Below are 25,980 nucleotides of genomic sequence, written 5' to 3'. Positions count from 1 at the left end.
GACCCTGGCTAGTGGTGTTGAAGTGGGAGTAGACTGTAGGCTGAAGGCGCCAGAGATGTAATTGCAGGTTCAACCCAAGTGAGGGTGAATTATGAATTAGCGGGCTAGGATGCCTGTGCACAACCCGTGCTAGGTACCAGGCAGTGAAGAAGGGTGCACCGCTTCGGATGATTGGGCCAGTAAGAGACGGTGGTTGCGAGTGTCGGAGCGCGAAAGCTTTTGGGTGACACGAAGGGATCGGGAATTATAACGAGAACCAAAGCCAAAACGAGTGGAGGGAGGTTCCAGGTGAGTATTTCCGGTCAAGGGATGGATCTGGTAGGAAGCAGGAGGACGTTCCAAAGGGCGAGAAGGGGCAGAAGAGAGGACGAGGAGGTTATTTCTTTTAAACAGGCCAGCATCTAAAACGCATGCCTTCCCAGTCTTGTTTCTGGTTTGCCCAGGCCGCCAAGTGGGAGTCTAGGTGAGATGGTGGTTGGCTGTGGAGGGCAGTGACGGGAAGGAGTGGGAGTGGGAGTGGGAGTGAGAAGTGGTCCAGTGAGACGCCAGCTCGTAGACTCTAGCAGGAGACTCCTGAGAATCACCAAACGGGACGGGAGTCAGAACAGGGTGCCGCAGTGTGTGTGTAGACTGTAGAGGGTGCAGCAAGGCGTGCAGTAGTCCCGGCTTTGAGGCTGTGTCAGCATCGCCAGCCTCTCTGATCGGTCTGTTTTCCCTCGCTAGGCCCGCTTAATAGTGACTTCTTCAGTCACACCCGTCTTCAGTTGGCAGAGCATCTTTTGCGCTGGGCCGCTGGCACCTGCAGACATCAATTGTGCTAAGTTTGGAACAGGGGGTCCACAAGTTTCAGATAGTTGCGTAACCACCTCACCCGCTACCTCAGGTAGGTACTTACAACATCACCATTTCTACCTCATCATGATTGTATCTTTCCAAGGACAGCGAGAGAGAAATGATCCACTTCGGATTGGACCCATCTCAGCCTGAGGTTGATGTTAATCGTCGTCGCTTTGCCTCTCTCTCAGCCTCTAATAGCAGGCGAATACCTTAGTTGGCAGTCTTACGGCCTCATCGCTTGCTGGTTGATACGTTTTTGCGGACCTCTCCAGCCTGCTTTCCAGATGGATTAGTTCCCTCCCATCAACTCCAGACAGGAGACTGTGCCGTGCCGGCTTCCTCATCTACGGCAGTCGATCACCATTCACCACGGCTTATGGCAGGATTCTCGACCGTCAGCACCGCCAAACATCCGTCATAAGTCAACTACACCACGCGCTGATGATGAAATACCCTCCGGAGCCTTCGACTGCCGACCCATGCATGCAGCCTGCGGGCACCACCCCGGCTCCGACAACTCGTCTTGCAGAGCAGCACATAGCCAGTGTGCCGGAGTCATGACCCTTGAAAACCACGGCGATTCCACAACGTTGAGGGAGCAACGCCAGCATAAGGTGTTCATTCCATTTCCATCCCATCAGCAGCCCGCTGACAAGGACCGGCCTGACGCCGTACTCTACCTTCGATCGGCCTCTCCTGGAGTATATTTTTTTTTTTACCAAGGCCTTTCCGGATATCCGGGGACCCCAACAGAGCATGAGGGGTCTCGCAATGGGTATGCCCACTACCTAGACTCAAGGACATGACCGACCGGAATGTGGAATTCGCGGCATCCGCTGTATTGCGTTCTTTCTGAAGAATCTGCCCGCCAATGGTGGACCTATTGCATCTCAGCCTCCCTTTCGTTGAGCCTGCAGCCCGCCGAGTCTGTTCATTTCTTTACAGGCACGAGAAGCTCTTGGAGCGCGAGACACGCGGTGATTATCGACTGAACCTGCTGTTAATACAGGATTGACAACACAAGATATGGTAGGTACCTTAGTTAGTGACCAACTGAATTCGCTCGCATTTGTCACCCGCCCATCAACCGTCAGCCATGCTGCCAACGACTGGTTCCTCGACTTCTGTGCAATCGTCGCACTGCAGACTGAGACCACCCTAAGGCGTCAGGCGTCAGCCCACCGACGCGTGCAGGGTCCAGTCTCGAGCACTTACGACAGCTGGTGGCTCAGCTCTCAGCCACTCATAGCTCGTGGTTATTGAAGCAAGCCACCTCCACTATACGAGGAAAACACCAAAAAAGCATTCAAGCCCGTGAGATGACGCACTCAGCTACCTTGCACTTCGAGTCCTTTCTCTTCTCTTCAAGGCTAATTTTCGCTGGATGGAGAATAATCACACTCTAGGTGGAAGATGAAAGTCTCGGCGATCAGCCCTGTCTTGGAGTGGCCTCTCAAGCTCCCATTTCAGAGACCCTGGACCAACTGGAAGTGAAAGCCAGCCCTACCTTATCAAAATCGAAGAGCTGAGGGTTTGCTGGAGTCGTCCGTCCGTGCGTTGGAGAAGCCGTTGGAGAACCAGCTACTACCTACCTTAATACGTACTATACCGATTAGAATCGTATACCGTGTAAATTCAAAACGCGGTATGTTCTTGATAAGATTAGATTAGATAAAACTTTTTTTTTTCTGAACTTTTTTTTCTCTTCGGAGCTCGAGCCCGTAATTTGAGCCCGGCCATTTTGCCAGCAACAATCATTCTGTCACATAACTCAATTCACTGGCGCAATGGGCAAGAAATCCGAAAGAAAGGAGTCCTTCACGGACAAGGAGGAAGGCGGCGCCAAGATTGATGCACCTGTGGTACGCGCGACCGCCGGATTTCTCAACGTTCGCGATTCTAACGTCGTTTGAGTAGGGCGATGCCATGGATATCGACAGCGGCCCAGCGCCCACCGATGCCCGTGCCGTACGCGCAGCGAGGAGGAAGCAAAGACGCGAAGAGCTGGCTTCACAAGGACACTCAGCGACATCATCTTTGGCCAGCACCCCGAACCCAGAAACCGAACCTGCCGCCGCCAAGAGCGAGAAGAAGTCAAAGAAGAAGTCGGATAAGAAGAGCACCCCCAAGAAGTCCGAAACCGCCGACGTTGAGACCGACGCTCCCGCAGCTACGTCAGAGTCAGCTGCCCCCGTCGCCGAGTCTCTCCCCTTCGTTATCGACGTCAAGCCCTCCAAGCCCGCCGTCGCCGACACCGACAGTGACAGCCACTCAAACTCTGAGAGGGGTGGGTCGGTCGCACCGAGCACCGCCAACGGCGGCGATGGCCTTAATCGCGCGGCAAGAAGGCGGCTGATGCAGATCGAGAAACACCGCGGCATGATCAAGAAAGATCTCGGCATCCCGGCTGAGTCGGACGAGCGGCAAGACGAGGTGGACAGCCTTCTGGCTGTCTGGACCGCTAAATTCGACGAAAAGGCCGAAATCCGCGCGGCCAAGAAGGTGGCCAAGAAAGAAGAGATCAAGAAAAGAGGCAAAGGGAAGGGAAAGGGTAAGGGTAAGCAGGGACGTAACAGTAACGACAACCCGAAGCAGATGAAGAAGCAGAAGCAAAAGCAAGCTCTAAGAGCTCGGCAGGAGGCCGGCTCGGGGACCAACTAGTATCTTTGAAGCCGGACGAGGTTTCCGTCTGCGGAGCTCCGGGAATTCAGGGGGTGAGGAGCTTGAGACGTGTTGAGTGGAGGATAGAATGCAAGGGTGCATGATGGCGTATAGCGAATAATGGTCGGAATTGAAATCAAAAGTTAGCATCAGGCTGAAGCACATATCGCAATGCAAGTTTTCGTAGCAAGCAAGTCAGTAGGCTCAGGGTTGGTCTAATCTTCGAGTGGAAGGGTTACTTTTTCATTACTCTCCTACAGTACAATACAATACCCACGGGAGACGATATAATCGACAAATCATGAGCGCTCCCAATCAGCCAAAACGCCGTGCATGAAGGTCTTTCTGCTTGTCACGACCGACCGTTTGGCCTACAGCAATCCCCAATCCCCATTCTTAATCATACAGAAGCTCTTCCTGCGTCCTTGGTGTTTTCATGCCTTCTTGTTCCCGTCGCCCTCCTCTTTCTTGCCCTTCTCGCCATCCCAAACCTCTTTGACCTGCTCCACAATGAGGTCTCCCAGTCCCTTTCCCTCGGCCAGCGCTTTGGAGTGCTCCTCCCCACGCTTCTTGTCCCAATCCTCAGGCTCGTTGCCGTACCATACCCTCTGTACGAGAGATCGCTTCTTGTACTCGATGGCGCGCATCTGCTCCTCCGTCAACCCCTCGCGGCGCATCCGCTCCTCGCGCAAGGCCTGCTTCGTCCTCTGCGCCTGCTCGGGCAGGGTCGTGGGGAACATTCTCTCGAACCGGGCGCCGACGCGCTGGTAGATGGACTGGCCGGTATAATCGTACATGAGCTGGTTCGTTGAGGCGGAAAAGATGCTCGAGTGCATAAAGAAGCGCCAATCCATGCGCCGCGGCGGGAGGATCATCAGGATCGGAGAGGCGACGGCGGCGGCGATGCAGAAGTTGTGAACGAGGGGTGGCGTCCCGTGGTAATTGGGCGCCTCCGGCTTTGGAGTTGTCGATTCTGCCATTTTGTAGTCTTAAGGTGACGCTTCGCCGGACAATGGAGTGATCGGGCCGGAGGGTTGGAAAAATATCCAGAAAGATTTTAGTCGCAAATGTGCGGTCTGGAGGCGTAATGGTCGAAAGACGGCGGTGGCAGGTTGCTTTGGAAGTCAATGGTGAAGGTTGCAGGTGGGAGATTTCCATCCAAAAAATTCAAGTCGAGCAACGGCGCCGGTCTAAGTGGGGCCGAACCTCTCCGCAAGCCGGTACGTGAAGCTACACACTTGTACTTCAACAACACTAACGCTACCGATCCCCGCCCTGCCTTGACTACCTAGCCGGCCTAACACTTGACAAGTATGGTTTTATGTCTTTCTGTGAAGAGCTTTTAACATTTCGACGTACTCAACCATACAGAATCCTACGTTATCTAGGAGGCCAGTGCGTAGTGTTGTAGTGGCAGCCAGAGAACCTTGGGCGTAACCCATGGAGGAGTATTCCACCTTCAGCTATCAAAAAGCTCCTGCTCTTTAGATGCCATTGGTATACTGACGAAGCTTTGATTCTTCCGTACTTTGCCAGGCGAGCTACGTACGCCCCGGGTAAAGTATTGCAGAAATCTACAGATGCGACCAGCTTTGGAGCGACTGGCAGGTCCACATTGCCTGCGCGAAAGATCGACATGGAAATTGTATGTTGTTTCACTGCTTTTTTCTCATAATCGTCAAGATATGTCCGTCTTCTGACCAACTTCCGCCCAAAAGAACGCCTGTAAATCCATGAAACCACAACTTTTTCTAATGCTTTTAAACTCCTCCAGATGCTTGAGATGCCTGGACCGAATCCAAAATAGTCGCCTCGTCCTGCCATAAGTGAGCACCCGTCTCCTTCAACAATCTGACGCACTCCTCGTTGCCTGTTTTCTCCGCGAGATACAGCGGGGTGTTGTTGGCGCGGTTTCGCGCATGCACGCTGGCTCCCCTCGTGAGGACCTCACGCAGAACCTCAATATCCGGGCCGACGGCCGCGAGGTGCACCACCGTATTGCCGGCGTAGTCGGCCATCTTAAGCAGCTCGAGCTGTGCGTCGTTATCCAGGATCTCTTTGACCATGTTCAAATCCCCGTTCCGTACGGCGTAGCCGAGGACAGTGAAAGCCGATTCTGTCGCCGTTAGTCGCGACACGACCGAGTCGAGCGAGCCGGATGGGTGCGAAAATACCGGAAGAGCCATTTCGGTCATTTCGCCCCGGATCGATTGGGACATGCGCGCGCGGACCTCGGCAGTCGAGAGGTTGGGCACCGCAAGGAGGTAGGACAGTTTCGTCAGGGCCGCTTCGGCTGTGAGGTCCAGGCCGAAGATGACGCCGGCGCGGCCAAGTTCGGTTCCGGGGCCGTAAACGGGCGAGACAAAGCCGCTCATGCACTGACTGACGTTGACGACGATGACGCCACGGTCCACGGCGGCTTTGATGACCTTGGTCAGGCTGCCGTCAATGCCGCTCGGAGCGTTGCCCATGCCGAAGGTTTCCAGGATGAGACCGCGAAGGTCGGGGACCCGGAGGACGGAGTCGAGCATTTCGGGCCTGATACCCGGGAAAACACGCAGACAGGCGACGTGCGCGGTGTCGAGATGTTGGGTGACCTGCAGCTCGGCGATTCTGGTGGGCCTCAACACGATAGGCCAGTTCACATCAATACCCAATCCATTGACCTTGGCCAGGGGCTCGCAGTTGGGGCTGGCGAAAGCCTCGAAAGCGGCGGACGAGATTTTGCTCGTTCTGTTGCCGCGGAAGAGCTTGTGGTGGAAGAAGAGACCGACCTCCGGGACGACGAACGTTCCTGCAATGATCAGCGAGCCCAGCAGATTGTCGACGGCATCTGACTGGAGCGCAAAAATGGAGGCCTGAGAACCGGTGAGAATAACGGGCTTGCCCAGGTCAGAAAGCATAAAAGAAAGAGCCGAAGCCGTGTATGATAGTGAGTCGGTTCCGTGCAGCACAACGAAGCCATCAAAGAGACGATAGTTCTCTCTAATCGTCTGGGCAATCTCAGTCCAGCCCTCGGCCGAGATGGAGCTCGAATCGAGCAAAGGAGAGAATTCCAGGACACCGTAGCGAATGTGACGGGAGTAAGCGCTGGGCGGTGTCCTCAGGCTGTCAAGAACAACCTTTTGACCGTTCTTGTAAGCCTCGAGTTGTACTAGACATGATTTGTTAGTGGATGATGTACGACCATTACAAAATTATACAGTAAAGAATCATCTTGAGTCCGACTGAAGTCTTCACAACCGTTCTGAAATCAGTGTCGCCAGGGCAAAGATCGCCCAAAACAAATCAGCAACTTGTCCTATAGCAACACGCTTGTGCCTCATGTCCGTGCAGTTTCCTTGAGCCAAAGACCTACCTGAAGGTGTCGACTTGTCGTTGAAGGAGGGGCGCGGGGCCATGGCATTCTTCAGAAAGCCGCCGATGGGCTTGAGTCCGTCGGCGGTAGGTTGCATGCAGATGGTTCCGCCCGTCATGATAACGAGAACCCGGGACTCCGGGTAGTTGGACTCCGGAAGGAGTCGCTCAACGGTGGGTTGGGAGGCCATTTTTGGAGAAATCGTCGAATGGCAAAGAGAGTCAAAGAGAGAGTCCTCGGTACTTGCAACGCCAGAACAAAGAGGTGTAGTTGCGAGTTTATCAGTTACCTACGCCTCCACAGATAAGTTGAGGGGCACGGGGTAGATGGAGGGGCAGAAGCTTTTGTATGGAGAGCAATATGGCAACGACTGGGTCAAGTCATGGGGTTGTGCAAAATTTTGTAAATTTGTCTAATGGAGTCGGTTGAGAGAACCACGATGAGCGGTTAGCGATGGTGAAAACACGGAAGTGGAGACGGATGGCGAGTCAAACAAGTCAGGAATGGTACAAGGCGATGGCATGGAAGAGCTTGAGCTGACGTTGGGTTGATGCGTGCTGGTGCTCGATGGGACTGCCAGTCTGATAAGGCGGGACAAGGGAATGTGGGCAAATATCGAGGTTGCCCCTCGTACTTTCAAGAGACGCTTTATCGATAAGCTAAAAAAGTTGAGTTTTGCTACAACAACTTGACGTGAGTTGTGTACCGCGGGGAAGAGAGAATGGGACTTGCCCCGATAGCGGATGGCGGACAGAGCCAACGATGGGGTAATAATTAAGTAACAGAACGACCACATCAGCTTCGTGACCTTTAATGAAGCCGGGCACGGCCGGTCTGGACACGGCGAGTTGCAGCTGCTGATCAAACGCCTGCTGATATGGCTGGAATGACCTGCTAGAATGAGAATTGCTACCTCCCGCATGCCAAGTTGTTGTGAGAAAAAAAAGGCAGTATTGCCGGAGAGCGAATTGAAGGCCGTCGAAATGACACTACCAACACTTGCGGAAGTTCAGAGGATCAGACGATGACGCACGAGCTTTGTTCAGAACACGACCCTGCAGGTGCAGGCTCTGACAGAACCTGGAAGGTCCGATACGTACCGGGGTGGGTATCTCATCTGAGCCTCTGAATCCGCCGTGGATTTTCCGATTTCGAGTTCCAGCTTGGTATCGCGCCAATCTCGACCGCGAGTGAGGTAGGATTCTGCCACTTCCACCGCCCGACCACCATCCATCTTCTAGTCGGCAGGCTGGCAACAGTAACCACGATAGCATTTTCCCTCGAGATTACATTACATCAATCACATATCGACCGCAAAATAATCAACCGCTAGCTGTCGAAACCCGCAATGCGATTACCACCGACCGGCCGTCTCCGTTGATTACCTGTACCAAAGACGACTAATAGATCAACCAAGTCAATCTCTGTCGCGATCGGCGCAACTGGTCGCGCTGCGAATCCATCATGGAGTCCAGCGCGCCTAACAGCAGCGCTTCGCCTCGCACTTTTGCGATCAAGCATCAACGACCAAGAACAAGCTTCGTGGGATGTTCGCGAATCACAGATTACAAACTCCTCGGCAAGCTGGGCGAGGGTACTTTTGGGTGAGTTTGTGCCGAAAGAGCACGCCTTCCTCCATACTGACCCACGGCATTTAGCGAGGTACACCGCGCAGAGTCCTTGAAGACGGGCGCACAGGTCGCACTCAAGAAGATTATTATGCACCACGAGAAGGATGGGGTATGGCTTCTTTGACACGGCACATCGCGCACTCATCTAACGGTGGACAGTTCCCCATCACGGCTCTGCGAGAAATCAAACTCCTCAAGCTTCTTTCCCACAAGAACGTCCTGGAGCTGGTTGACATGGCCGTCGAACATCCTCAAAGAGCCAGTAAGTCGCTGCTCAGTCACTCGTCTCCGAACCAACAATTCCTGACCCGGATTGTTACAGGTGACAAGCGTAAGAGGCCAATCATGTACATGGCTACGCCCTACATGGACCACGACTTGTCTGGTCTGCTCGACAACCCGTCAGTCACCTTCACCGAGCCTCAAATCAAATGCTACATGCTGCAGCTCCTAGAAGGACTGCGATACCTACACGACAACCACATCCTCCATCGAGATATGAAGGCTGCCAACCTTCTCATCAACAACAAAGGCATCCTCCAGATTGCCGACTTTGGGCTGGCCCGACACTACGAGGGATCTACACCTACGCCAGGACACGGTGCCGGCGATGGAAAGAGGGAATACACCGGGCTAGTCGTTACTCGATGGTACAGACCTCCGGAATTGCTGCTTCACCTGAAGAAGTACACGACTGCCATTGACGTTTGGGGCGTCGGGTATGTTCCAAGCCCTTCTTCGTAATGGCCGCATTGCTAATCTGGAAACAGCTGCGTCTTTGGCGAAATGTTGGTTGGTAAGCCTATTCTGGCAGGCGAAAGTGACAGCCACCAGCTCGAGATCATCTGGGATCTGGTGGGATCACCCACTCCCGAGAACATGCCTTTGTTCAATACTCTCCCCGGCTCCGAGGCTGTTGCACCGCGCGCGAGGCCCGGCAGCCTTTCCACCAGATTCAGGGAGTATGGTTCAGGTGCGATATCTCTGCTTAAGGAGCTTCTCAAGCTCGACTGGAGAAGCCGTATCAACGCCGCGGATGCTCTCAACCATCCTTACTTCAAAATGGCCCCTATGCCGGCCAATCCAGACGACCTACCGACCTTCGAAGATAGTCACGAACTGGACAGGCGTAAGTTCCACGATCGCAAGGCGGCCCTCCCACCAGCTCCGAAGGGCGGAACAGTGGGCATAGGGCCGGACGCACATGGCGCGAACGCCGGGTTCAACAATGCCGACGCCTACTCGAACCGTAATGGTGTGAACGGCAATCGCCATCCGAACGTTCCTGGAGGCCATCGGAATGGCGACGAGCGCAGACCAGCATGGCAGCGCGAACGTGGAGAGCGTGGGTTGCCGCCTAGACCGCCGCCACCGGAATACGCCAATGGCGGCCCTGCAGACCGGGATGGTTACCGAGACAGAGATAGAGATAGGCGACCTCGAAGTCGGGGAGGAAGAGGACCGGATGTGGACACATACATTCCGAGCTATAGGGACGATGGTCCGCGACACAGGGACGAACGGCCTCCGCGTGACCGTCGCCGTAATAGTAGAGACGAGCGGTGGCATGATCGGGACTGGGACCGTCGGACGAGGAGCCGCAGCCGGTCCCCGATGAGAGACCGAGACCGGGATCGGGATGTCTACCGCAGATAGTCATGCCATGGAGATAGTCAAAGACGGAGTTACGGCAGAGACAAACCTGCACGGAGCAGCTGCAGCCGATCTTCATCGACGCTCGCAGCACGTTCACCTGACCGTCAAAGGCGAAGAAGTTGCAGCCCATCCTCTGCAAGTAATCGAGACTACGACCATGAACAGGAGGGCAGACGCGGATACGAAAGCTACAGGGCGCAAAAACGGAGGTTGTTGAGCCACCGAAGACCATCAGATTCTCAAAGCGAAAGCCTCAATTCGCCTTTGGGAAGAGTTCAGGGTCGCACGTAAAGCAGCGGATTGTCTACAAGGACGCGGTAACAGTTGAACGGCACGGCCGGTAGGCGAAGCACAGGAACAGGCGTTTAAAGGCAACAGGCATATCCCCGAGCAAGGTTGGCATTAAAATGATTCCCATGTTCCTTGGTAAGTGTTTCTGTAAGCTATAGGGCATAGTGAGGAAGAAGAATGGCTTGTCGACTTTCAAATTTCGGAATCATCATCGTCCTCCTCGTGAATAGTTTGAGACCACAGCCCGGGTCTCGTCCTACGCCGCTTCGGAGGCGGCTTGTTAAGCAGCTGCCAGTCGGTCTCGTAAGACGAGGAGTCCTCAGTCTTGCCCGTCCCTGGTCGTTCTGACGAAGGAGTCGAAGGAGCAGGTGTCGATGGCGGACCTTGATAGCCTCTGTCATGCATACCGAGGACTGTGGTGATGATTTGGGACGTGCATGACATGGTCAAACCGGTCACGATGCCGATGCAGGCGCCGCAGGCCAGCTGAGTTGATTAGCAAGCAGAAATGAAAATTCGAGAGAGTCAGGTGACTAACAAACGTATAGAGAGGCTATAGTAAGGAAGTCAATATGGCGAATTCGTCGTAAGGGATGGGGGGCGTACCTGAAGGCTTGCTATAAAGTCAAGTACTCCTTGACACCATCCGATGATGAATGACCCCATGAGGATCAATGGAGATATCAGGATGAGCATCGAGTTGATGAAGAGAGCCACAGGCTTCCACACCAGACGAAGGGGGAAAGTAACGACGGCGACAACGCCGGAGGTATACGATATCCAGGCCATTGTGCTAGGATCGTGAAAGCGCACGAGGTCGTGATGATGACGAGCGGTTGCTGGATGTGAACATCAATCTCCTGTTTCCTTCTGCAGCATGACGAGATGTACAGGTCTAAGAGGAGAGAGGTTTCGAAAGGGGGCGAATACAGCCACAGTCTGATCCAACGATGGACGATGGCTGACTACATTGGCTTCAGGTAATGAGACGGAAGAAAGGGTAGGTAGGTAGCACATTCCTTAGTGGTAGTCACGAAGGCCGACCTTGAACAGTCGGGTCCAGGAGCTCTAGCAGCGGTGCCGAGCTCCATGCTACACGAGCAGTGTGTTACCTACGGTACCTACCTACCTTGGATGGAATAAGCCAAGGGGGCCGCCTAATTAAAGTAGAAGCACGGACCAGCCAAAATGCTGGCTAAGAGAAGGCCCACCGATACTTGCATGTTCATGCGAAAATGTGCGTAGTCGCGGGTACTTGAAAGGTCAAGCTTATCTGGCTTTACTAACTACCTACCTACCCTCCACGGATTCCACGCATGGTTTGGACCGGGCAGTTGACCACCAACCCCTCCACACTCAACCTCGCCCGTTGTTGAACTGACCTCTCATCCCATCTTCAAGGGGGGGGAAAAAACGACCCGGTCGCTTCCTGCATATCATCACCACCCACACAGCGGCGACGATTGTTGACCTCATCCCACGACATAGCAGTCGCCACAAAACCTCCTTTCTTTGCATGTGCTGCCACATCGTCTCCTTGGAGAATGCGATAATCGTCTCACGACCCCGCGATTAGGTATCTTTTTGCAATCGCGCCTTACCTAACCAGGATCGCACGAACGCCCTTTCGAAGCAACTTGCCCGACGTGGAAGTTCGGGACCCCTCCCACCTTCATCTGCCGCCGAATCGCTGGACTGCGTTTCTCTGGGCCGCGCTGGCTTCGCGCTCTCTCGCACCGAAGCCCAACCCACAATCCCGCACCGCACGCAACGCAACACATCCCGTGTGTCCTCCGTACTTCGCCCGCCTAGACACGACCTGGCCCGGTAGGGTACCCTGAACCATACCCCAGACCAGGCTGTCGTGTCCCACCCGACGAACAAATCTGGAAGTAGCAACAACACGATGGGCAACAACCCCTCCTCGTCGTCAAAGCCCGGCACGCCTGTCTCATCCGCCGCAGCGTCGCAGGATTCTCCCAAGCACCATCACCATCACAAAAGGGAGTCCAAACATATCATCCCGCCACGCTCCGCCGAACGAGTCGCCGTCCCGCCTGAGCCCTCTCTTACTCAAGCCCAAGGTTCCACGACTACCAAGGGACCCAAGCCCCTCCAGGCCATTCCCATCTCCAACTTCACCACCGGCTCTCCCTCGTCGAGCTCGAGTACCTCCGTTCCGCAACCGAAGCCCCCGGAAAACAAGCACATCATCCGCGATGAGCCCAGCAAGCCCGTAGACGTCCCCAGCGCCCCGACCGAATCCTCCTCCCTCAGGTCGCATTACTCCGCCCACATGATTGAACCAGCCTTGGTCTCCAACAACAGTGTGAACGACATGTCGTACCTCACCCGCCCTCCTCGTCTGCCTCTCCCGATCGAAGAGGAGATCCACACCCCCGGATCGCCCATCATTGCCCCGGCAGACGCCAGCGAGGCGTCCGTCACAGAGGTGGAAACACTCGATTCGGATGGCATGACGAGGAAGTCGTCGGCTCTGAGTACGACCACTGTCGATGAAGAGGATGGCGAGGAGTTGATTGTGGATAAGACCCGGCCCACCGTGCCGACTCGTCTTGAATGGCGCAGAGGAGGAGGGAAGATCTATGTCACAGGAACCATCTTCCAATGGAACCGTAAACAAAGATTGCATCCCGTGTAGGTTTCATTTCTGTGGGCTTGTGTCTTGGCTGCCTGCGTTACACTTGTGGTTCCCCAGTGGTCTGAGATCCCAACCACTTGGGGCGCTCACCTTGTGCTCAGCCTTGCGCTCTGTTGTTTATCATTTGGCATGTCACTGACCCGGCTTTCGAACAGGGACGGCCAGCCTGGTGTGTTTGCGGCGACAGTACACATTCTTCCGGGAACACATCATGTTAGGTTCTTGGTGGACGGAATCATGCAGACCTCGCCGGACTTGCCAACAACTGTGGACTTTGGCAACAACCTGGTCAATTTCATCGAAGTCAGCGCTGACGACCTCCCCGCGAAGGCTCCCGTTGTGCCAGGCCCAGTCCCAGCGCCCGGCACGGTTGCTGAGGATGCGGGCGCTCCCAAGGCCTCACAGTCGCAGGGTGATGAGCAGCCGAAGGCACCGAAGGGCAAGGCAGTGCCTTCACCCAGTCAATATTTCCACCAAATACCCAAGTACTTGGTGGATTTCGACCAGCCTGAAGACTCCCCGGCCTATCAATACGCGGTGACAGCTATTGAAAAGCTACCGACACCCCCTAGTCTTCCAGGTTTCCTAGGCAAGCCGATATTGAACGCCGCAGTCCTCATGAAGGACGACAACAGCGTGCTCAACATGCCCAACCACACCGTTCTCAACCACTTGGCCACGAGTAGCATCAAGAACAACATCTTGGCTGTGTCGGCTACAACGCGTTACAAGAACAAGGTAAACGCTCCTTCGATGCGAATGTTTGTCCGCAACTGACACGGAGTATAGTATGTGACGACAATCATCTACAAGCCCACGACAACCGATGAATAGCCTGGCTAGGCGGAGTTCTTGATTTTTGGGATCTCGGGCAGCCTGCTCGTGGGCGACTCCGAACAGCTGCAGTGACATTCTTTTTGTCACCATATAGTCCTGTGTCTGGCTAGGAGGATCACGCAAGCATGAGAGCGATAGAATTTCAAGCCCGTATATGCCACATTGACCGAGAGTCTCAGTCTCTCCATTTGATGTGAACCTCGTCTGTCCTGAATCGTTGCGTACACCAGCTTTCGTCGAGGGGCGTCCTGAAACCCGTCGCATACGCCAACAGGCCAGCGTGTGCGATCATGATGCCGTTATCAATGCAGAATCTCTCATCCGTCGCGTACACGCTACCTCCTCTCTCCTTAGCCATCTCGCCCATCATCTCCTGAAGTCTCTCGTTGCATCCCACACCGCCCACGATCAAGACCTGGTTGCTTCCAACATGTGCCATGGCGCGCTCCGTGATCTCGACCAGCATGGCATACACGGTCTCCTGCAGCGTGAAGCACAGGTCCGCCGGCGTGAACGTCTCCTCCCCCTTGGCCTGGCTCGCCTTCATCTGTGCCGCCAGAATGTCCGCGCTGGCAAGAATGCCCGAGAACGAGCAGTCCATGCCCTTGACCGCGTACGGCAGGTCCAACAACCGCGTGCCCTTTTTCGCCAGCTGCTCGATATTGTATCCCGGCGCCGGGTCGTTACTGATCTCGAGCGTGCGTGCGAATCGGTCGAGGCAGTTGCCCACCGCGATGTCCAGCGTCTCGCCAAAGATCCTGTACCGCTGCTCGGCGTATGCGATGACCTGGCTGTTCCCGCCGCTCACGTACAGCACGACAGGGTTCTGCGCACCCGTGATCGTCCGGCCCATTTCAATGTGTCCGACGCAGTGGTTTACACCGACCAACGGCTTGTCCCACAGCAGAGCCAGCGTGCGCGCCGCGACGGCGACGCTCGTCAGCGGCGCTCCCATGCCGGGGCCCTTGGTGAAGCAGACGCAGTCGACGTCGGAGACGGAGACGCCGGCCTCGCGGAGGGCGCGGCGCGCTATCTGGACGAAGAAGGAACGGTGGTGTTTCGCGGTGTCCTTGGGCAGGAAACCTTGGCCTGGGGGCGAGACGAAGGTGTGGCGGATGTTGGAGAGGATGGTGGACTCGGAGCCGTTGTGGAGCATCACGCCGATGCCGAGCTTGTTGGCGGAGCCCTCGCAGCCAAGGGCGATGAGGCCCTTCTTCTTGGACATTGTCGCCGTCGTGAGCTTCGAGGGTGAGGGTGCCGCTTCGGGGAGTGGTGTGGGTGTGTCGTTGGAAAGGTCGGGATCGTGGGTCCTCTTTGGGGGTCGGATATCGGTCATGGGGCTGGACGCGATGGCTTCGTTCTTGGGGTGTTCCCTCCTCCTTTTTCCCTCTCTTTCCACCCTGTTAGTTTGTCGTCTTTTGCGACCGAAGTCTCTGGATTTCGGATGTGTATGCGACCTCTCTATGCAATGCGCTCACGTCGCTTGTGCAAATATCGCAATTCGGTCTTTGCCCGCCTTCTCGTCGCAAGGGACCAACGGCTAAGAGGTCAGAAAAAGTTGACGTAGGAGGGGTAACGTCTGGTGGGATGTCCCGTCCTCTGAAAAGAAAAGTGGATGAAATTACGGGGTCTGAGTCCCCTGCCGCAAGCGCTGCCACAACCGCACTTCCCACCGCGCCGGACCCTTTGCTCGCCTGCGCCCGTGACACCCTAGTCCGCACTTCCTTCAGAGATTCCCACCGGCTCAGCAGCAGCAGCAGCAGCGTCAGCGTCAGAAGTTGCATTCGTACCTGAGGCCGCTTACTACCTTTCCTTTCCAATCTACGCCTATCGTAGGGCAGCTGACTGGTCGGCTCAGCCAACCTCGCGCTTGCGGCAAACGCCGTCCCGCGCGGACTTGATCCCCAAAAAGATCCGACACGCACTGTACATTGATACACACACAGCAAAAGAGGAAGAAAATAGAGCAACCTAATCCAGGAGATGGGACGGACGTACAGGGGCTGGGCGGTGCTTCAGTGCTCCGTGCTCCTTCTTCCGTGCCTACGATGCCCCCCAAGAAGCTGGCTGGTCGTTTATTGCTCACACAACCAGAGTAGGTTGCTAGAGATTCCAACGCAATATCCCCACACCACCAGGCAAGCCTCGACGAAGTGGAACTCCTCTTCTCTCTTACCTTACTAGGTACACAATTCTTTCTTCGCTTTCCCATACTCCTCTTCTGGGCTGCTTGGTAAAAACCCTCTTCCCCTCTTTTGGGACTATGCCATCTTCCCCTACTTCCGTACCCTAATTTCTCATTGCTTTTCCTTCCTTCGTAAAATGGCTCCGAACTGTCTAGCTCCCGTATCTCGTGAGCGCCGAGGGATCTGCGGGACTTGATCTGCCGAATCGGGCGAGACAAAGGTAGTCCTGCTGACGCCAGCCAGCAACCAGGCACGACATGGCCTTCGACCTCTCTCCTCTTCACATAATTTCTCGGGGCTCTGCCACTGCGATGATGCCCTCAGGCTCTGGGTGAATCCAGCAGAGAAGAACCGAAGACGTTACCCAGACAAAGTCTCTATCGCATGAACCAGCACATGCTCGTCGCGAGCTGCCCGAGTTGCCTCCACCACCGACTGTCCGTTCAGCACGACGAGAAATTGACGCCCTCTAGAGCACCACCAGTTCCTCCTCCTGTCCCGTCGCTCGTTGCGCAAAGAGCTCTACAATCTTCTTCGCCCGTTACCCACCGATCCGAGTTCTATCGCCCGCAAACAGCCAGCTGCAAAAGCTGTCTGCGCAGATGTTCGGCCACATCTACGCCCGTCTCCTGCCACGAGCGCAGGGACTGCAACACCCAAGATCGAAAGAAACAGAGTACATCACACAAGGATAGGCTCGAAGGTCATTCTTGATCTTCTATTCGTTGGGTGGGGAATCTATTTTCCTCTCTCCATGACTTCGTCTTCCTGCAGGTCGCAGTCCACTACTCCCGTCGCCTTGCTTCCTTTACATTCATATATTTTACACGGGAGCTACCACGACCCAAAACGCCACGCCAAACCGTCCTGCCTGCCATCAGGCCCTCCTTACATCCCAAAACAACAAAAACCAAAACCAAACACCGGGGGGTATACAACAATATGTCATCCGAGGATGGAGAGAGTGCGCGGCAGCCGCTCTCACGAAACGGCAGCCTTGGCTGGAGTAGCTGGTGGCACCTGGGGTGGCGCTGGTGGCTGCGGCGGTTGCTGCGACTGTTGCGGCTGCGGAACCGGAGGCTGCGGTAGCGCCGGCCTGCTGCCGGCAACTCCTGCGGCTTGCGGGGGCACCTGGCCGTTCACCAAACCCTCTTGTGGTATTTGCCGCCTCGGATACACATACTGCGACAACGGGATCGTTGCGCGGAACTTCAACGCCCGGGTGTCATACGGATCCAGGTCATACACCGGTGTCTCGTCCTCGTCGTCCTGGTCATACTTCCACCGGTCCGAGTACTCCTCGCCTTCGATTCTCGGCGGTGTTGTCATACCCCGACGATCTATCCACAGTCTATTCAACCGTCCAATACGACGGCGGAATGCTGGTTGACTGTTTGGTGGCTGCTCTTTGCCGCCTGCGCCACCTGCAGTGAACTGGAATACCGACATATTGCTCTTCTCTGCGAAAGGCTCTTCATCGTCGATATCCATGGCGTCCGACTCAGACGATGTAGACGCAGGAGGAGTCATAAGATATTGGGTCTTGGCGGGCCTGAAGTTCACTTCCATGCCCTGCTCCTTGACTGGGGATAAGGGATCTCGGGTGACATCCACGTGGTTCTGGTTCCACTTGCGGTGGTTGTGAATCTTATTCTCAACGTCCGCACGCAGTTCGTTCTCCTTCTCTGCAAGCTTGTCTGCCAGCTGCAACAGATCTGCTTCCATGGAACGCCCATCGGGCCGTACAGCAATACGGAGGTGGTTGCCGGGCGGTCTCTGCAGTGCAGGTGCCTCCACTGGCTTCTTTTTCTGAGGCTGTGCGCTATCAGCCTCCGTTCTGGCCCGGTCATCAGACAGGGGGGTGCGACATACCTTTTGGTTGATGAGGTCTTCGTCCTCGGTTTTGATACCAAGCTTGACCTTCATCTCCTTCAGCTTAGCCCGCTGCTCAAAGATTAAGCGGTCCAAATTCAAGGCTTCGCGTTTCAACATCTCTCGCTCATACGAGTGGATGATGAGTTGCCGTCCATCCTCGAGCTCTCTGCGAAGTCGTTTGAGTTTCTCGGCGCTCTGGACATCCCTCTGCCTTGTCTTGCGGGTTTGCCTGGCCTCGCGCCGCCTGAAGCAGACATAAGGATCGGCCTCGTCACTCTCTTGGTGCGTCTCGAATTTGACACTCGGATGCAGAGGCTTGTTACCGATTGCTTGCCGGCGCGACCTCCAGTGTTCATACACGTGCTTGGCATGCGCCGTCAGTTTCTGACTACCGAGCTGGCTGAGCGAAGGGACCATAACATCATAGGCAACCACCGTGTTGTCTATTGATGCGAAAGGAGTTTGTTCTGAGGCAATTTCCTCGAACACCTCCATGATGCGCTCAAAGTCATCTTCGGACAGCTGTGAGGCAACAGTTTTCTTTGTTGAGTTGTACTGCTTCAAAAATTCGTCGTCCTCAGTTGTCATGTCATAGGAAACGCCTATGCATTCTTCGACGGTTTGTGAAAAGCGAATATATGAGGTAGGTTGGCGGAAGTGACTGGGGTAGAGTTGATCATAGTTGATCTGACTCTCCTGAGGAGGCGGTACAGGAATTTCCTGATCATTGCTAGTGCCTGCCTCCTTAAGAATGGACTGAAGATGGTATTCCTATGCATCTAAGGTCAGTACTCTGCCGTGGCAGGCTGGCTGCAAAAAGGTGGGTCCGTATATCACATGACCTGACACGTGATATCTGAAGTGTGATATGGGAGTTGAAGTGACTCACAGTTTCTTCAGCGGCCTCGACACCGGTCGCGATTTGAGACTCGGTGGTCAAAGATTCGTATTCGCTAGGATCGATATCATCTTCTCTGAGTACCGGAAGCAGCGTCTTGACGCTCAACTTCTTGACTCGGACTTTCCTCGTAGACATGGTGGCAAGTGGGGGGTGGAAGGCGGAAAGCCGGCGGAAAATCCGCAAAAAAAGTCGATCAAGTCATATATGGGGGCATGCGACTTGGGATTTTGGGGTTTTGAAGGATAAAAAACGTTGTTGTGGTGTTTGTTTCGATGGTCGAAATGTCGCTGCTTGATGAGGTGACGTTGAGATGTGTTCTGCCGCGAAGATGCCACGCGCAGAATTTTTCTGGTGCACCGCTCGTTGCCTTCAAGGAGGTCTCTGGGAGTTGTGTACCTTGCAGTAGTAAATGCGCCGTGAAGGTACTTTACGCACGGGCCAACACCCGGATCGGACCTGGGCAAAGCAGCCCGACTCGCTGACTTCTGGGCCTGGTACCTTCCATCCAAGGATGAGCGGCGCGAAAAGGAGAGTCACGTGCTGTGCCTGCCCAACATCATAACAACCACGACAGCCGTGGAAATTGCATTCATGGGATGGCGATTTACGTTCAGTAAACACTTCAATATGTAGATGCATCTCATATGTGCTTCCGATATCTCACATCCTCCCGAAACTTAAATGTGGTGGTAATACATCTGATACTCGCCGCCGTTCACGTCGTACGTCTATCAACCTCAGCCAATGATGGGGTTGACTTAATCCAAGCAGTGGCCCGTGCGTGAGCATCTCCTTGGTGGGTTCACGTTCAGCTGCCCGAATCCAGCACGCAAGCCAATCACGAGCGCCCGCGGCTGCCTTACCTCGACTTGACGCCTCCCGCACCGTACCTATCTGCAGGTTAGGTACTTAGCCTTACTCTCGTAAACCTTCCTCCCTACCACCTACTTCACCACGGCGAACCCCACGGCGGACCAGCGAATATCGATCTTGACAACAGCCCAACTGCGACGACGATAACAGTCACCGGACGGATTGCGCATCACCACCGTTCCCACCGAGATCGACCGCCAATTTCCAACATGGGCAACACCACCAGCGCCGTGTTGGACAATATTGTCCAGGGGTCCAACTGTGAGCCCCTCCCCCGCAGTCAACTTCTTTGTCGCACAGACTTGGGCGCGTGCTGACGGTCAGGCAGTTGACAGAGAAGAGGTTGACCGCCTCAGGAAACGTTTCATGAAGCTGGACAAGGCAAGTTGCTTTTTTGCCCTTCATCTCGACTCCGACAAGGACCTCGCGCATCGTCGACAACCCTGGTCGCAAGTGGCACCCTCGCTGACCGACTCCCTTTCTGCAGGACAACTCCGGTACAATCGAACGCGATGAGTTCCTCAGCCTTCCTCAAATCTCGTCCAACCCGCTGGCCACGAGGTATGAATCATGCCGATGAAGGCGTTCCCAGCGCCGAAGCAAATACTGAGACACACTCCGCACAGAATGATCGCTATTTTCGACGAAGACGGTGGCGGTGACGTCGATTTCCAGGAATTCGTCTCGGGTCTCAGCGCATTCTCTTCCAAGGGCAACAAGGAGCAGAAGCTGCGCTTCGCCTTCAAGGTATACGACATCGATCGCGATGGATACATTAGCAATGGCGAGCTCTTCATTGTCCTGAAGATGATGGTGGGAAGCAACTTGAAGGACCAGCAGCTCCAGCAGATCGTCGACAAGACCATTATGGAGGCAGACCTGGACAAGGACGGCAAGATCAGCTTTGAGGAGTTCACCAAGATGGTGGAGAACACGGACGTCAGCATGAGCATGACTTTGGGTAAGTTCCGACTTTAGCTCTTAATTCTAGGCATCGGGCACTGACGATTGGTTACAGACACATTCTAGAGTAGAGCATAGTGGTGGTGCGCAACACGGGATCATGAGACATGAATTGCAACACTCTTCTAGGTAGAGATATACAACATTACCCCGGCAGGGCAGCGTCAGGACCGCCGTCTCGGTCTGAATCGAAGTCTTTTTCAGTTCCAAGCCTTTCCCCCGCACTGTTGACGTTGCTGGGAGCCCCTAACGTCGGTTGGACCCGGATTCTAGAATATCATGCTAAGGGCGAAATCATTCGAACAGGCAGGAGGGCCATAACAGACCACAAATCTGAGGTGAGTTGCGCGTTCTACAAGCTAGTCGTCTACAATTAGTCATCAATCAGGTAGACTGGCCGGCCAGACTGCTGCGCCAAGCCAAGGAGGCCGCTGGCAGCCTGAGAGAGCATGATGGCGGGAATAGGAGCGCCAGTCCCTGCGTTAAACAATTATTTTCACTGAGTGGACTGGTCAAAACAACACACATCCGTGACCTGGTGGGTCCTAAGCCTGGAGGAGGGTGCTTGCAGCGGACGGAGGGGAAAAGGCATCGGGGAAAGACCGCAGCTCATTGTTGCTTCGAGGGTGGCCAGCTACTCCTCGGCTTCACTCCAACTACCCGCAGTACCGTATCTATTCCCGGTATTGAATTGCCCGGGCAGACGTGAGGACAGCAGTGGCAGTAAGTGCAAAGCATGGAATGCGTAGAACCGCATAGTCAGAAAACGATTGGCAACCAGGCAATGACAAGCAGTGACGAGCGAGCAATATTTCTTTCATTTTCTGGCTACGTTACTTGAAGTGAGACGCCAAGGGGCCATAGACAATGGGATAAAATTGTACCAAGTCCTAGCTTCCGTCGTGACATTCCTTCTCCGTAGGGTTGAACCGAGGATATATCTATCCCCTGGGGTGTTGTCCTATGAATACAACATGAGCTCTTCATGGTACACCGCAGAGCACTTCTTTCCTGTAGATATCGCCAGTATCCTCCTTTTAAGCCAGCTTGAGTACTCTTGCTGGGTGGTTTCGGTGCCTCCTTCATGACTCCAGTGCTGTTCACGTGTGTTCGACAACATTCACCACATCCACTTCGGCACAAGTTCCTCAAGACATCAGGGCACACAGTTTGTCTTCCTTCTCTTATGCGTATGGAGCTCGCTCTAACAAGAAGGTGACTTCCAATATAATTTTTGGTTAGTAAGGATTCCCGCCTGGATACTCAAGTATTGACTTCATCGTCAGATATCTTGAGAGTATTTAGAGAGGGCCGCTACGCATCACACCACTGCATAAAACTTTACAAGACATCTGTGATGGTCGGATTGCAAATGCGTAGCTTGGATTTCCTCTTCTATCAAATTGGGACATCGCCTTTAGGATACATGTTTTAATATGTCTAGCACGCGACATTGTCGTCTTCGCGTGTGCTGACTTGCTCACCGACCAGAGGCTTCCGTCATAGATCTTTTACTGGACAGCTTCAACTTTGAGTCAAGTCAGCTTTCTTGGAAATTCTGCGCGACAATAAAATTCTAGCTTTGCTTGTTACTTAGTTATTTCACAGATTTGGTTGTCCCCCTGATCGCATTTGCGTGTATTGATAATGACTGTAACAGTATGCGGTATCAGACACCAAAGCCCATAACATGAAAGCCAGGTGGTCCTGTACATGTATGTTGTCCACTCTCCTCTCGTGCGATTCAACGTCAGTCCATTGTTCTTGTCTTAAATCAACTTGACTGACATGTACATAATTGCCGGAATGAAAAAGAAACCACCTCCATAAGCCGTTCCATTTAGCATTTCGTTGTATGAAAGTAGGTTGGGCTACAGGCAGCTTATTATGCAAGGCACATCATGATACCTGAAGGCGAGGCTCTTTGATACGGAAGGGGGCAAGAACCCACGAGCAAGTACGCAGAGGTACAGCCCGGGAATATGTATCAAGACAGGAGCACGCTTGTAACCTCTGTCTCGTCGAGGGCTGTTCTCTTCTTCTATTGTCATCGTGCACAGATGGTCGGGTTCATGTCAAGCTCTAGTTGGTCATTTTCCCACGTGCTCATATGCAATATCTGAGGGGCGATTGGCTGAAATATTGAGATTCTACCGAAAACACGCGATACCGACTGATTGATTTCCTTCTACCATTTTAGAAGCTTAATAAACGGCATGGACATACCTCAAGAACGGCACACCTTATCTCACACAGCATTCTCAATAAACCTGCCAGGTATTCTGCTAGGCTTTGATCTCCCCTAAAAAGCTCAATGCATCTGCTTGGGAACTCACAATATTTGCGATGTTTCAACCGGCTGCGCTTCCTTTCGAGAAGGAAGGCGATTTTCATGAGCGCATAACTCCCTTGATCAACTCAAAACCAATCTAGAGGCCGAGCGAGAAGACGAAAATGGTTTTTTTTCATCATATTAGCTTGTCTATTAAATAAGTCTGCAGAAAGTGAAAGATAATCAAGCATAGAGAGCATAGTGATTGGAACTTCTTAAATGATAGATGGCATTCGGGTTCGTAAGTGATGGTATTGAGCATACTTGAGGGTTTTTACCCTTCATAAGATTAGGACAGTATGAAGAAGCACGATTCTACATGTCTATATAAGTTTGTCAAGTAGAGAGTCTCGGCTACCCAGTGGGAAATGCAGAACCCAACGGCGCTAGATGTAAGAGCGTGTTCGTCGATACACACCTGGCAGTCCATGAGCCTTAGTGCCAGAATCGCCACTTCATAAGATAATCCGCCACTGTTTCAAAAGGTACCAATGTCTTTGATAGGGAACTAAAGCAGCATCATAGTTACTGCTCGACGTGAAGCAAGAATAGGGTTTCCCAAAGGGACGGTACTGGTCTATCAATACTGAGCACCGCGAAACCCTATAAACACATACAACAAGCGTTTTTTAGAACTAATTATCTCGGTGCCAATGCAGCGTTTTACCAGTTAAGATGAAGGAAATCTCTATACTTGGAAGTACCGGGAATCTGGATCTAGAATCACAAATAGGCTGACCAAATACTTGCCAAACTTAGATGCCACAGTGGCAGATTGGGATTCCCCTGGCTGATACAAGCAAGAACTGTGCATAAGAAACGCAGGCTGCGTGTTTGCAGCGCGTCCTGTGCTCACGGGTGCCAGAGGACGGGCGGGTGTCTCCGGAGTTAGCATCTCTAGTGGTGCCAATTATATGTTACCCATACCTTATGGAGGGGCCAGTGTCAAAAAGATTCATATCCTTCTCATGGAATCTCGAAGACGGGTGTTCTGCTGCTCAAATGATTGAGTCAAGGAGTCTGCCCGGTGAGGGATTCTAACAAAGCCGGCCTGAGCGGAGCCGTCAACCGCCGGGATCCACTCCGGGTTTACCGGACCGGACCATCAACCTTCTTTTCCCGGCTTGTTCGGGCAAGCCACATGCGAAGACCCGGTCCAGAAACGGAACGCCCAGAAGTCGATTGTATGAGTACAAACCGACAGCGAAGCCCCGTTTCGCTCCACAGTGGATGGTCAGATCATGTCTGTTCACACCAACAGGGACCTCTTTTTCCCACCCCTCGCATACAGATCCCCTTGTCTATCGCCCCAAAAGGCACTTCGTGCAGTGGAGACCAGAAACCTCAGGTAAGCAAAATATGACAGGTCATTTTCCCTGGATATGCGAGCCAACACAAATGGTGAAAGACATGCAAGCAAGTCACAACCCCCTGTCCCAACACGAACTCCTAACCATGGTACTGGGATATTTTAGGGCGAGAAATAGCAAGAAAAGGGCAAGGCCAGAAAGCAACGCTGCTTAACTGGAAGTGGCCTAGCAACGCCGACCTAATTAGAGCAAGCATACCCGTACCTAGCCCCTCCGAGCCTGGACCTGTCTCCTCGCACGTTCAAAGACATGAGGACGAACAGGCTATTCCCGAGCAAAGATCTGCATCTCCCGCACGCCGGTTCCCAGATTGCTGGGCTCGCCCGGGCGAGACAATTGTCTTTGACGACAGACAGGTAGGGATAACGCGGCCGGGACTTGGGACTTGGAACCGAAGGCCAAAATGGATTTTTGAGGCGAGAACCGGCACGGCTCGACACCAACCAACCGGCCAAAAGCGGAGTAGCATATCGTCAAACTTGTTGGAAGTTGCTGCATGCCGCTCTCCTGAACCAAACCCTGGAATAATTTCGCATCTTCGCCCGACAGAGGTAACGTAATGCATCGCATATCGCCTGTCGCCAACTTGCTGCGCCGTGTATCCATCTCGGTCAGCAGCCCTGTTTTCAAGACAACCAGGATCACTCAGCCGTGTTTCAATATCTCCCTCGTTTTGGCAGCACAGCTATATTGATCCCCTGGCGATCTACACTAGCTAGTATGGACCCCAGATCATGCGCAGGCCGAGACAGGCGCCATGCCCTGTTCTGCCACTCGCCTTATCCCCCAGCCTCGCCTTTCTCTGTAAGTCACTTTCTTGTTTCTCCAACAAGGTAGTTCGTTCTCCCTTGGGACGACACAGGCAAAGGCATAATCGCAAGGCGCAGGCAACATACCCGTTGTGGTGTATCACGTTGCCGCTCGTCGTCCGAACCCTCCATCGACATATTGATACAGATATCACAATATGTGCAACGCAGACCGGCGTGGTCTGGCCTGTCAAGCCCCCACCACTACCGCTCATCCAAAGTCCCAAGCTGCCGGGGCACTCCGCCGCCCCATGATCCCTCGCAACCTCAGCCAGTCCAACAACATCAAATCAAGCCCGGGGCCTTCACGCCTCGCCCAGCCCTCCTGCAATGTTCCCGTCACTTGTCACATTATATCACATCACACTTGATGAAGCATGTTTGTGTGACCGTACCTATTTCATCTCCCAGCTACCAGCTTAACAGACCCTTGCTTATTATTTCCTGCTATTCTCAACCGAGCCTCTCTTTCCAAGGGCCCCGGTAGCCGAAGCGAACAACATCCGGAACAGCGTGAACCAAACAAGTCTCATGACAATCGCCGTCCGCTCGCCCGTTCGTCAAGACCTCGGCTACCTCTTGTAACTGCGCAGCGCCGAGCTCATACCGAGAAAGCTGTGATAGGCCGGCCAGGCAACCGCATAAAAGTGCGTCTTGCAAACGCCATTTCCGCAGAAAACGTGCATGTACAGCCAATACCAAAAAGAAACCCTGCAGCAGCAGCAGCAGCCGTCCATG

General features: G+C 53.8%; 9 protein-coding genes across 9 annotated transcripts; 4 read left to right on the top strand and 5 right to left on the bottom strand.

Annotated features, from left to right (window-relative positions):
- Nucleotides 1–2,624: 2,624 nt before the first annotated feature.
- CkaCkLH20_01493 (uncharacterized protein) lies at nt 2,625–3,498 on the top strand (the record flags this gene model as incomplete). The annotated part of the gene is made up of 2 exons (XM_038884212.1): nt 2,625–2,699; nt 2,755–3,498. The coding sequence occupies 2 exons, from the start codon at nt 2,625–2,627 to the stop codon at nt 3,496–3,498; spliced, it is 819 nt and encodes a 272-aa protein (XP_038750804.1).
- A 434-nt stretch (nt 3,499–3,932) lies between these two features.
- On the bottom strand, nt 3,933–4,478 carry CkaCkLH20_01492 (rhomboid family membrane protein; the record flags this gene model as incomplete). The annotated part of the gene is made up of 1 exon (XM_038884211.1): nt 3,933–4,478. One exon carries the CDS (start codon nt 4,476–4,478, stop codon nt 3,933–3,935), a length of 546 nt encoding a protein of 181 aa, XP_038750803.1.
- A 780-nt stretch (nt 4,479–5,258) lies between these two features.
- On the bottom strand, nt 5,259–7,046 carry CkaCkLH20_01491 (asparaginase; the record flags this gene model as incomplete). The annotated part of the gene is made up of 2 exons (XM_038884210.1): nt 5,259–6,652; nt 6,857–7,046. The coding sequence occupies 2 exons, from the start codon at nt 7,044–7,046 to the stop codon at nt 5,259–5,261; spliced, it is 1,584 nt and encodes a 527-aa protein (XP_038750802.1).
- A 1,274-nt stretch (nt 7,047–8,320) lies between these two features.
- CkaCkLH20_01490 (serine threonine-protein kinase bur-1) lies at nt 8,321–10,105 on the top strand (the record flags this gene model as incomplete). Its single annotated transcript, XM_038884209.1, has 6 exons — nt 8,321–8,460; nt 8,515–8,596; nt 8,647–8,749; nt 8,810–9,206; nt 9,258–9,832; nt 9,915–10,105. The coding sequence occupies 6 exons, from the start codon at nt 8,321–8,323 to the stop codon at nt 10,103–10,105; spliced, it is 1,488 nt and encodes a 495-aa protein (XP_038750801.1).
- Nucleotides 10,106–10,626: 521 nt separating this feature from the next.
- CkaCkLH20_01489 (uncharacterized protein) lies at nt 10,627–11,223 on the bottom strand (the record flags this gene model as incomplete). Its single annotated transcript, XM_038884208.1, has 2 exons — nt 10,627–10,920; nt 11,041–11,223. 2 exons carry the CDS (start codon nt 11,221–11,223, stop codon nt 10,627–10,629), a joined length of 477 nt encoding a protein of 158 aa, XP_038750800.1.
- Nucleotides 11,224–12,340: 1,117 nt separating this feature from the next.
- Nucleotides 12,341–13,930, top strand: CkaCkLH20_01488 (uncharacterized protein; the record flags this gene model as incomplete). The annotated part of the gene is made up of 3 exons (XM_038884207.1): nt 12,341–13,092; nt 13,252–13,834; nt 13,886–13,930. The coding sequence occupies 3 exons, from the start codon at nt 12,341–12,343 to the stop codon at nt 13,928–13,930; spliced, it is 1,380 nt and encodes a 459-aa protein (XP_038750799.1).
- Nucleotides 13,931–14,108: 178 nt separating this feature from the next.
- CkaCkLH20_01487 (uncharacterized protein) lies at nt 14,109–15,269 on the bottom strand (the record flags this gene model as incomplete). Its single annotated transcript, XM_038884206.1, has 1 exon — nt 14,109–15,269. One exon carries the CDS (start codon nt 15,267–15,269, stop codon nt 14,109–14,111), a length of 1,161 nt encoding a protein of 386 aa, XP_038750798.1.
- Nucleotides 15,270–17,100: 1,831 nt separating this feature from the next.
- Nucleotides 17,101–19,030, bottom strand: CkaCkLH20_01486 (uncharacterized protein; the record flags this gene model as incomplete). The annotated part of the gene is made up of 3 exons (XM_038884205.1): nt 17,101–17,934; nt 17,992–18,765; nt 18,884–19,030. 3 exons carry the CDS (start codon nt 19,028–19,030, stop codon nt 17,101–17,103), a joined length of 1,755 nt encoding a protein of 584 aa, XP_038750797.1.
- Nucleotides 19,031–19,977: 947 nt separating this feature from the next.
- CkaCkLH20_01485 (uncharacterized protein) lies at nt 19,978–20,746 on the top strand (the record flags this gene model as incomplete). The annotated part of the gene is made up of 3 exons (XM_038884204.1): nt 19,978–20,013; nt 20,256–20,329; nt 20,395–20,746. 3 exons carry the CDS (start codon nt 19,978–19,980, stop codon nt 20,744–20,746), a joined length of 462 nt encoding a protein of 153 aa, XP_038750796.1.
- Between the last annotated feature and the right edge of the window lie 5,234 nt (nt 20,747–25,980).

Source organism: Colletotrichum karsti, assembly GCF_011947395.1.
Source record: "Colletotrichum karsti strain CkLH20 chromosome Unknown Scaffold3, whole genome shotgun sequence".
Classification (NCBI taxonomy): domain Eukaryota; kingdom Fungi; phylum Ascomycota; class Sordariomycetes; order Glomerellales; family Glomerellaceae; genus Colletotrichum; species Colletotrichum karsti.
Note: the sequence above shows the minus strand (reverse complement) of the source record. Positions and strands in the feature narration are given on the sequence as shown.